At 37.7% G+C, this 12,149-nt stretch overlaps 1 protein-coding gene across 1 annotated transcript in view; it reads left to right on the plus strand.

Annotated features, from left to right (window-relative positions):
- LARGE1 (LARGE xylosyl- and glucuronyltransferase 1) overlaps nt 1–12,149 on the plus strand; it is a 388,170-nt gene that overhangs the window by 312,240 nt on the left and 63,781 nt on the right. Inside the window, exon 10 of the mRNA XM_060776947.2 lies at nt 11,715–11,870. Within this exon, the coding sequence (XP_060632930.2) occupies nt 11,715–11,870 (156 nt within the window). The remainder of the gene's footprint in view (nt 1–11,714; nt 11,871–12,149) is intronic.

Below are 12,149 nucleotides of genomic sequence, written 5' to 3' on the forward strand. Positions count from 1 at the left end.
AATCCAAAAATGTGAATAGTACTTGAAAATTGTGCATAATCCCGTACATTATTTTGAAGGGGAGAAATTGTTTGAAATTATATGTTTACTTGCATGTGGGAATGAAGTAAGTGATGATTTATATCCCTGTTACCTCATGACGGGTAAAATAATATTTCTTTCTAGAGTGACCTCACTTTTACATCTGTCTTTAAAAATTCTGTCATAAAACAGGTTACATAAATAGTATATATATGTGTGTGTGTGTGGTCTTTAGGTTGGAAATCTGTAGCTGATGTATTAGTGCAGTCTGGAGTTTTAAAATGAAGTAAAAACTTGGAAATTAGGCATTTACTATGACATTTAAAATAAATGGTATGATAAAGTGTATTTGGCACATTCTGAATTTCATACTGAATAAGACTGAAGTGAAGAATAATGTAGCAGAAGCCTCCAGGGAGGGGAAGGAAAAAGATGAATAGTACATGTTGGTATTAGACTATTAAGAATAATGGTGTGGGAAGAAGGAAACACAAAAGAATTTTAAATCCCAAGCTTAGTTGGACCAAACCTCAGTACTCCTCAAATCAAATGAAACCACATTGTTCTGGTCAAATGGAAAAGGCACCAGTTTAACTCTCATGTGATCATAAAATCACCAGAATTAAAAGATTTGTTATCTTTACAGTGGTTCAACGCTGACTTTCAAACTTAGGGAGTTCTTATATATAACTACTGTTCAACTGTGAATGTAGTTTTTTCTACTTTATTTGAAAACTTGGCTTATGAGCAGATGACTTTTACTACATAGGTGAGATAGGCCACCAAGTATGAACAGGACTCTCCCCTTATTTGCAGTTGGGTTAAAAAAAAGTGCTATTGTGTGTGTTCAGTAATGACCATAAGAATAAATGTTTAAGAATTTTACCCACCTTTTCTCCAAAAAAAATTGTTAAGGCGTACCCAAAAGACACTAGATCCAACCAGAGGGCTAGCTCTGGTTGCTACTTGGATGGGAGACCATCAACAGATACCAAGTGCTGTAGGCTAAACAATTATCCCTCTACATTTGCAGGTTAAGCATTCATGGGTTTGATTTTTTCATAGATTACTCTCTTTTTCGCTGACTTTGCTGCTATCCTATATGTGGTCAAAACAATATAGTATCTCTAGGTATTTCTCAGTCAACCAGCATGATTCTGTGGTCAATTTCTAGGTCCTTATGTTGGAGGACCTGGAAATGCCTCGAAGTATTTCAGGTAAACAAAAAGAGCATTTGCATTTTTTATTTATATTTGTGGTTTCTCTTTCCTTATTTACATTCTAACAGCTTGGCATTTCTCCCAGACTAGAGCTGAAACCCATATTGTAATGATTTCCAATGATACAGACACATACTCTGACAGATTTAATTGCTTGCATTAGTACTTATGATGTATATCTCATACTCTATAGATTAAAGTAAGTTATATTCCATACTTTAAACTTGTGTGCCCAGATCACAAAGTTGACATTTGAATAATGTGATCGGTAACTCTCTGAATACACAACTCTCCCCAGAGTTTGGAAATTTTGACTAGCCAGATTTCTTGATTATGGAGAAGTTTGCAAATGAGCCATTGAGCATGCTTACAAACCAATTTAGGTCACCTTGCTCAAAATGCCATCCTCAGCTCTTGATGTAAGAAGATTTTGGAGGAAGGACTCGTGTGCTTGCCCTTACCACCATCAGACTTTTAATTCTTGTATGTAAAAAGGGTAAGCATAGAGCAAATGTAAGTGTAGAGCAGGGGTGGGAGTCATGATGTTGGACCAAATTGTAGATCAATTGAGCCATTTTTTAAAAAATCTGGTGGTATGTGTGTACATAATTCTCATTCCTGGGGTAGGCTGAATGTGTGGAGTACATCTGTATTTAGGGTTCTATGCCTACAGTAGATCTCTTTTAATCTGGAGTTGTAACAAGTCAATAGGACTGACTTGAACACTATCTAGTGACCACTCTGTAGAAAAATTATTGCTTTGTATCCTAACTCTCAAACTCCTCCCAACAGCATTGACCTGTGTGTTGACTAAGATTATTTATTTATTTATTTGCTTTATTTCTATACCGCATTTTTCAGCCCAAACAGGCGACTCAATGCGGTTTACATGGTATGGGTTATCACAACAATGTCAGTGCAATTAAAAACGCAACAAATACAACAACAAAATCAACAACATCAATCAACAACAATTAACAATCAAAACAAAAGATAGTCTTAAAGCTGTAGCACTAGCCCTGTAGAAGCTGTGCTCAACTTAGGCGCTTTACTTGCATACAATATGAGTGAAGAATTTTCAGTTAATAGCATTTTACAAAGACCACAAAGCAACTGAAATCTTATACAGCAACTTAATAAATTGTGATTTTCCCCAACAATGAATTGTGGCCTCACTGAATGAGTCAGGCAGAAAATTTGCTGGTTGTCAAGGATACAACAGATATTTTGGACATTGAAAAGCATGAGAGAAGACATAGTTTTGTTTTGAGGACAAAGCAAGAATTGATAGTTCAATGGAAATTCATTCAGCATTCGATTTTTAAAAACACACACACAAATTGCCCCCAAATGTATCATCTGCTTTATCTGATCACTTTGAGCATAATCTGCATTGAACCAACAGATGCTTGGATAGTGATCCTAATCAAACATTTCCTTATGAAAAATGAACTAGGTGGATATGAGTCACCCTGTCTTTCTCAACCATGTTTTTCAAACTAGAAAACCCTCTGAAGCTTGTCTGCTAATATTTACATTATTTCAGGGCCTTAACCCAAAAGAGTCATTTCAAATTCACCTCAAACATTTTTCACCTGCTGTGCTTCTTACAAGTCCAATTGCAACTCAAGACTGAGATGACTCACTTCAGTGGTGTCCTGCAAGCCCTAAAGTCCAATTAAAGAGTCATGTCAGTCTGTAAAAAATGTGATGTACATGTGGTCATGAATTCATCTTAAACAATATGTTGGGACTGCCTGACATCTGCTATATATTCTGATATTTCTATGCTTGCATTGTTGTATAGAGGTATTTATTCCCAGAAAAAGATCTGGCTAACTTCTGTTGTCTGCATACTGGGTAAATTATGACTTGTGGGCATTTTCTTGGGCATCCTGTCTGGTGAACCAATCCCTTATCCAAAAGTCTCAGCACAGAGGCAAAGGGGTTGAACCACTTGTCACTCTGGAAAACGTTCCTATGCTTTCATAAAAGGGGCCCTATGAAGTTATGCTACCCAAAGTGATGTTCTGTGGGCTGATGCTAGTCCTTGAATTATTTGCCACTGGACTCTGGCACATTTATGGTGGAAGAGACAACAGTTCCTCCACATCAGTTAGTGTAAGAAGTACTGCTACGAAAGAACGACCTAAATCTTTACCACTTACTTATAAGGACCTACACATTTTCTTTTTCCTTATTAATAGATACAGAAAATACTTCTTAATTATTGTTCTTAAACCATTTCTGTTTCAAAGTCATATAGTGATGGTGGATTCTCCTTCATGCAGTGCAACATTTGTCTGTGTACTGTAACTATAGTCCCTTATAATGGAGCCATGGTGTGGATCCTTCCTACCTGTTCGCCAAAGTTCCTTGCACTGGGGTGGCAATAAAAAATGAAAGATTATGTAATAAATCCCACTTATGCAACTGTGGGTTTTATTCCCATGTACACACTCTTTCTCAGGGATTGTTTCATAGGAAATACAATCATAGGCAAAAATAGATGTATATGAATGGGTTCTTTCTTAAGGAAAATGCAACACAGCTTTCCCTGAAGATTGAATCACACATTCATAGCCCAGGTAGAGCAGCATCCCCATCTTGAAATCCCATGTCATTCTGGGAATGAATGCAATATGGTATGACAATCTATTTTTTTTCTAAAACAAATTCCTCATACCTGTGGAAGATACTTTCACACATCATCCACACATACCTGAAGCACTGGATAATAGTGAACCCTATAGTTTGTCTAAACTGAAATCATGGCATAAAATTGAGGACCTAGAGAAGCCCATAAATACTTCCAGGTAGGAATATTTTTTGAGCACGAGTGAGTAAAATTTTGGACATTTAATCCATGGATAAGAAGGTAGTACTGTATGTGAACAGATTGTAGCAAACTTGCTGACATGTTGCCTTTCCATGTGAATATTTTTCACAATTATGGAAACATGTAAAATTATTCATGGCATAGAGAAAATGAAGAGGAAGATATTTTTATCTCATAATTCTAAATCCCCAGGTTATCCAAACAAGCTGAATGATCAGACAGCTATGGCAGGTAAAGGGCAGGATAGAAATCCTTTTTCATGTAGCTCATAATTAATATATGGAATGTGCTATTGCAAGATATAATGATAGCCACCCACTTGAATGGCTTTAAAAGAGAATCAGAAAAATTCATAGATAGTACTACCAAGTTCTTTTGTCATGGCAGTGATATATTGCCTCCAGAATTGGAGGTAGTAATCTGTGGGCCTCCAATGGATGTCATATAAGCCATTATAAGAACAAAATGAGCATTGGATGAAATTGACATTGTTAAACTAGGTCCCAGTTAAACACAATGATGGCTTTTCCTCATTATGAGTTGCCAGTCCTAATATATGCACAGAGCCAGCTCTCCCTAATATTTGTCTGTACCATTTGAGACAGCGGTTTCTGGGCACATATGAATGAATATGGAATCACACTGTACAAAAGAATTTCGATACCTGTAGAAAACTATCAGTGAGTGGAGTTAACCTCTTCCTGATATTGAGAGAGGGAAAATATTGTATATGAAAAATATATATCACTCACCCACTTGCAAACTGAAGTAGCACAGTCCAAAAGGTTCGCAGCTTGGGAGTTCTCCTGGATTCATCACTGAGCCTGGAATCCCAGGTTTCAGCGGTGACCAGGGGAGCATTTGCACAATTAAAACTTGTGCGCCAGCTGCGCCCGTACCTTGGGAAGTCAAACTTGGCCATGGTGGTCCACACTCTCGTTACATCTAGGATAGATTACTGCAATGCACTCTATGTGGGGTTGCCTTTGAAGACAGCTTGGAAGCTTCAAATAGTCCAATGAGAGGCAGCCAGGTTAATAACTAGGGCAGCATACAGGGAGCATACAACTCCCATTTTACGCCAGCTTCATTGGCTGCCAGTTTGCTACCAGGCTCAGTTCAAAGTGCTGGCTTTGGCCTATAAAGCCCTAAACGGCCCCGGCCCAAATGTACCATCGTGGAGATTAAGATCCTCCAAGGAGACCCGGTTTTCCATCCACAGGTGCGATTGGTGGGGGACGAGAGACAGGGCCTTCTTGGTGATTGCTCCCCGGCTGTTGAACTCCCTTCCTGGTGAGATCAGGCCGGCCCCCTCCCTCCTGTCCTTTAGAAGGATGGTAAAAACTTGGCTGTGGGACCAAGTTTTCGGGACAGGGCAATAAAGCGGCAATAGGAAAGATGACTAGGCCAATTAGATTTGACGCAGATGACTAGGATGGTTTTAAATTGTGTATTTTAATATTTTGATAAATGTTTTTTAATATTTATGTATGTGTTTGTGAATTTGTGTCCCGGCATTGAATGTTTGCCGTGTATATGCTGTGCTCCGCCCTGAGTCCCCTTCGGGGTGAGAAGGGAGGAATATAAATGTTTTAAATAAATAAATAATAAAAGCATGTTTAGTGTCTCAGATGGTAACATGTCCTACCTGTTATAAAAGCTTTATCACAGTAGTTCTCAAACTGTGGGTCCCCAGGTGTTTTGGCCTACAACTCCTAGAAGTCCCAACCAATTCACCAGCTGTTAGGATTTCTGGGAGTTGAAGGCCAAAACATCTGGGGACCTGCAGATTGAGAACCAATGCCTTATCAGAGTTATAACTCAGTTAAGCCAAAACCAGGATTTTAAAATGATTTTGATGGTTCATCAGCAATCATGTACATAAGAGTTATACTACTTCTCATATTCCACATGCAATTTCAATATAAGAATACTAGAACACTTTAACTTGCAAATGGATCAGAAAATACTGCATGGAAGATAAAATTCATCTAAACAATATGTAGAGTTTGCAGTAAAGATTTTCTTATCAGCCCCATTATAAATACCTTTTGTTCTTAATACAATTTGTATATCTATATATAAGTCTTTCTGAAAATCCATATTTCATGCAATTCAAAGAATGGGTATACCAGGCAAAAGAATGAATGCACATTTTCAGAAAGAAATTAAAAAAAAGAATAGCGGTATTGTAAAAGGCCACCTTATTTTCTCAAATCAAGTGGCATGCGACCTTTAAGTTGTATTTGCCCTTTAACACACTTAACATGAAAAATACAAATATGAATTAGGCATGCTTTTGATCTCCTTAAACAAAACAAGAATAAGGAAAGCTCTGCTTTGTCTCAGTTTTGCTCTTATATTCTAACACAAATAGACACTGGACTTGTGTTTCTTAAGTAGTAAATTTTTCTTCTGGTAAATCACTTCTGAAAGAGAGCTATTTCTTAAAGCAATTTGATAATGGCAGATGCATCTACTGCTGAAGGAAAAAAATAGTGGTAACAGAAACCCCACTGGAAAACAAATCCCTGGGATTGCCTCAACTCTGGATCCCAGCCACTGAGCAGAAACTACATGATCTGGTTTTTGATCTCCATGCAAGGAGCTAAAGAACATTTTTTTAGTATTTTTCTGTAACCAGATCACTTACTTTTTTCATATCCAAACTAAATACAGGGAGCACTAATTTGTAGCAGTTTTTTTTATCCCTAGTGACTAAGTCATATACAAACTGCCCTAAATACCCTAAAAGCATGAGATCCTGTCGAATCTGGGAGGCTAAGCAGAGTTTGTACTTGAGTAGGAGGCTGCCAAGTAATATCAGATGCTGTAGGCCATATTTTGACAAAGCTATCTCTGAGCATTGCTTACCCAAGAGAATCCTGTGAAATTCATGAAGTCACCATAAGTTGACAGATGACTTGAAGGCACATGCAGATATACATATAATACATATACTGTATTTGTGGAAACTGCTATTCTTTATGTGTATTTTGACATATGGAATGCCATGGCTTGGGGGTCCTATAGTTCTACATTTTATTGTTCATTTGTTTCTTCTTATCTTTGAAACATCTATCCAATGTTTTGCGAAAACCAGAAGGGTAATCTGGGACCTCATCAATTCCATTTTCATTCAACCCATTCCAGGTTCTCTTGTCATCTGTTTTTATATATATTTCAGTTCTGATAAAATCATGAACATCAAATCCTTCTGTACATGAATGAGCCTTTCTGTTTATAGCAGCCTGGAGAATCAAGATTGATGAATGTAGTTGCCTAAAGCAGCCATGGTACTTTCTCAAATCTGAAAGATACTATACTTTTAGTACCTATTTCTGAAACAATGGTTAGGATGACATTTTGCCTCAGCATAGCATAAGTATTCACATGTGGAAGTGTTCGTCACGCATGTAGCTATGTGTTATACTTTAGCGAAAATTCATCTATGAATCCTTGTTTGACCACATCCTCTAATTGAACTTCAGTCTAGTGCACACATTTTAAAGACAAACCATAAGAAGGAAGAGCAGAGACCTTGCAATAGCAGCAGTTAGCAGACAGAACAGGTATACATGTCACCTAAGACTTCATCAGATGTGCCAGGGAAAGCAGAGGGAACGGGGTAAGATTGGATGGCCAGCTATCCCTCATGCTTACTATACCTTTCCCCATTTCTCCTGCATTCTGCTGCTTGGAGTGGGGTAACACCAACTCCTGAAGACTATCTTCAGGCTCCATTTCCATGTGCTTAGGAAACAAAGTGCCATGGATTCCCACCGGAACTCCCTTACATCATGTGATGGCCTCCTTGGGACTCCCATGGGACTTCGTTTCCTAAACATGGAAATGGAGCCCGAAGACTGTCTGATGAGGTCCTTCGTCATAGTCCTCCCTACTGTGAGGAAGAATTAAATTGGTAATTTAATTATAGTGATTACATCTAGTGAATTATCACATGTAAGTTTTATTGTGATACTCATCCTCTTTTTGATAATGCATTTCTTCTTTTGACAATGCATAAGAGGCCAACCAAAACCTGAATTCATTTCCTGCATTAAACCTAGTGAGTACCTATAATAGGAAACTGGTCATTAAAAAGATTGGTTTGGGGAATATTTATAAATATGAAATGCCACAATTCAGACATCCAGACAGACAATTTGTGACTGGCAGAGAGGATATACAAAAAAGAAAAAAGAAAATTATCCTAATGTTTGGAGGACAGTAGTCTGAAATGATAGCGATTTATGTACTTATTCCCTCCCTTCTCCTTTTTTTCTTTGTGCTAATCTGTTAAAATTATTCTTTTTTTAGTTGATTAATAATTCCCATCTCCTGTCATTTAGATAAAATCACCTACATCTCACTAAAACTGTTTAGCTGGAGCTTTAGTGCCTCTCTCAGCTTTAATTAACTTATTTTTCAGCTTTCTGCTCTTGAAAGGCAACTTCATTTCAGTTGTGCTTTAGCACTCTGTGTTTTAGGTTTTATGCAAGGGGATAAAATGAAGGTCAGTCTGTTTGTGCACAAGAAAATCTCATTGAAGGCTTCTAATGTTGCTCAGACTGGATACAAACAGTACATTAATACATGAATGTCACTTTGCACAACACAGAGACATGGTATTTCAGGAAGATAAAACTAGACACTTCACATAAATAACCAAACCATCAATTTCTATAAACAGTGATTATTTTAGTCAATATTGTGTTCTGCCTTTTTGAGGTAACCATTCATCTAAAGACTGATTCCAAGCAGTTTGACTAATTTCATTGATTTCTGGATTTAGCGGCTGTTTATATTTATGTAGTTCTTTTTATTTCCAAACAGTTAGTTTTATTTTCAGTTCACAATCGGCCTTGGAAAGTCCTAACGCATTTCTTATCATTGCCTAAAGAAAATGTTTTCATATTTTTATTAAGAGTGTCAGGGGCATGTTTATAAAGCTATATCATGGCATAGCAGCCACTGTTTATTCAGCACTTGTCAATCAAAAACACAGAAAATCTTTGCCACTAACTCTCCACATAATATATTGTCGAAGGCTTTCATGGCCGGAATCACTGGGTTGTTGTAGGTTTTTCCAGGCTATATGGCCATGTTCTGGAGGCAAAATTGCCTCCAGAACATGGCCATATAGCCCGGAAAAACCTACAACAATCCATCTCCACATAATGTCTTCCATGGGTACATAGAGCCAATAAATAAGAGGTACTGTAGGCTGTGTTTCATAGAGAGAAATGGCAAAACTACCTCTGAATATTCTTTGTCTAAATAAACACTGTAGAGTTTATGGGGTTTCCATATATTGTAGCGACACACACAGACATCCAGACTTTGAGTTTGAAAGTGTTTCCAAAACAATCACTTTCTCCTCCATGCCTGAAACATGTGTATATGAACCTTTTTGAAAATTGTAGAAGTTAATGTTTGAAATACAGAACCATTTTATGCCTAAAACGTAATCTCCATAGAATACATTTGTTCCAATCTGTCACCTTCCAATTTCCACTGCTTCTTCCTTGGGACCTTTAATTCTCACTCTATTATAATCTCCCTTTATATTGTTAAATTAAGAGTGCTGTCTTGTTGATATGAATAGTGCAGTAGTTGGTGGTAAAGGATGCGGATGCTGATGTGACAGCTTTTTATAAATAGGAGTGATTCCCTCAGATGTATTGGACTTCAGCTCTTAGAATCCATACCCAACATGATCAAGGTTTAATAATGTAAAAATATTAGCAAATGTCCACATCCTCAACAATTTAAAAAAACCAATGATAAGACTTTTCACATTCTGGGACAATTTTGTGAAAAAAATCATTCACATGAAAAAATGTGTTAGTTTGTAAAAAGGAATGCTTTGTGTATGAATCAGGGAAATTTATTTTGTTTTCTACTCATTTTTCTGAGGAAAATGTGTTTTCACATTTTTGTTCAAACTTGAATAATTGGAAAGTGTAAAAAAAATTCAGTTTCACCTAGCAGGAAGAAAACTTTAAATTCTTCATTCCTTTGAAGTAATGAAGGAGGATTTGCATCCCTATTAAAGGAAAAGGGAGCCTGGGAATTGTAGTCCAAAAACCTTTGGAGGTCCCAAGGGCTTCCCTCCTCTGTTGTATATTAAAACAAATAGTGGTTGTGTTTAGACATCACAATAAGAAAAGTAAAACTGTGGCTTAATAAACAAGCACAATGCACAAGGAATACCTTACCCTACTTGACCCTTTTTGTCAGTAAGAGCCAGGGATCTTTATCCATGGTTATTTTAGTAAGATATCCAAAATTGTTCCTCTGGGGTTTGTTCCTCTTCATCACATTAAAATTATAAACCAGGTTGGCTTTTTGACTTTGGTTTGTTCAGTTTAGATTTGACACCAAATAAAACTCTGGCAGATGGAAGCCAACTAGAAACAATGTATTCTGATAGATTTAGGATTATCATGACATAGAAGTACAGTCAGCATATACTGATTTATGAATTCAAATTACATGTAGCACTTTCTGTATCATTCAGGCTTGCTACCTGATTTTGTAGGAAAAGATTTTTATGATTACAGGCAGTCCCCAAGTTACAAACAAGATAGGTTCTATAGGTTTGTTCTTAAGTTGAATTTGTATTTATGTTGGAACAGGAACGAGTAGAACTCCATCCAAATTCATATATTTTTTAGCATTAGACAGCATAGAAAAAGGACAGCACCCCTGTGGTATTTCCTCTGCTGTCTGTGCCCCTGATCAGAAGATTTCACCACACTTTTTCTCTTTGTGATAACTGAATTAAAAATATTTCTTGTTGTGTAAACAAGGATTGGTGATAAAGCTTCTGTTGAGACACCTTTTCTCCATGATCTCTCTTTCAGGAGTGAATTCCACTTCCTGTGGATAGATTTCTCTCACTTCCTGTTGTCTCACCCCCATTCTTAACTAGGGATCTCATCATACCGATGAGCCTCTCCCTCTCTATTTCCTATTTCATTGGCAATCACCGGCAAAATGGAAGGCACACATGGTGCCTCACGGAAAGTCGTGTGTGCTCCCTCCTTCCCTTATCACATGGGGGCATCAGTGCAAGGCACATTGGTGCCCTGTATTTCCCCCCATCAGACAACTGAAGCCATGGCAAGGCCCATTGGCCCATTGTCATTTTCCTCATCAGATGGGAGAAAATCCCGAAAACCACTGGTGGCTCCACTGGAGCTACCCAAAAGACTAATTCACACCATGATTATGAGGAAGCTGGAATGCAATACTTCCTCACCACTTCACCCACAGATAGGGTGGGGCCTCAACCGGAATCATCTGATGAGGTGCATCTAGGAGCCCCAGCATGGTAAGGGGTAAAAAAAACCCAGTGTGATCTGGTAGTAAGTACATAGGATGTTTGTAACTTGAGGACTGCCTGTACTGTTCTCTGCTTCTTTGAAGAAAATATAATTGAGGAAGACTTTAAATGACACTTTCCCATTCAAAGCCTTCTTGCAAGCGCTGAGAGAATGGAGAAGAAAGGGATATGAATATTATTGTAACAGCAGAAACAACAACATGGATGTGTAATGCTAATGTGCAAATGATGTGCTTTCATGGTTCTATATAACTTCATATTCCTTCTTCCTTTTCTTTACTAGGTGATCCATTGGAACTCGCCAAAAAAGCTGAGGGTAAAGAACAAGCACGTTGAGTTTTTCCGCAACCTCTACCTTACATTTCTAGAATATGATGGGAATCTACTGAGGCGAGAGCTCTTTGGTTGCCCCAGTGAGGCTGATGTCAACAGTGAAAATGTAAGTGGGAATCATGTAGTTGGTGTTGTTTTTGTTTTCCACAGACACAGAAACCAAGTTGGAAAGTCTTTCTGTGCAAAAAGTGAGAATAAATTATTGTAGATAAATAAATAGCATTGGAATACATGATCTCTGAGCAGCACACTTGCCATTAAATTCAGCAGCAACTTCAAAAGGAGTGTGAAGCTATGATACCATAAAGAATAATGTGTGTTTGGGGCGGGGGGAGAGAGACCATAAAGATATTAGAATGCAATTGCAGATGTCCACACAAACCCC

Source organism: Anolis sagrei, chromosome 5, assembly GCF_037176765.1.
Source record: "Anolis sagrei isolate rAnoSag1 chromosome 5, rAnoSag1.mat, whole genome shotgun sequence".
Classification (NCBI taxonomy): Eukaryota; Metazoa; Chordata; class Lepidosauria; order Squamata; family Dactyloidae; genus Anolis; species Anolis sagrei.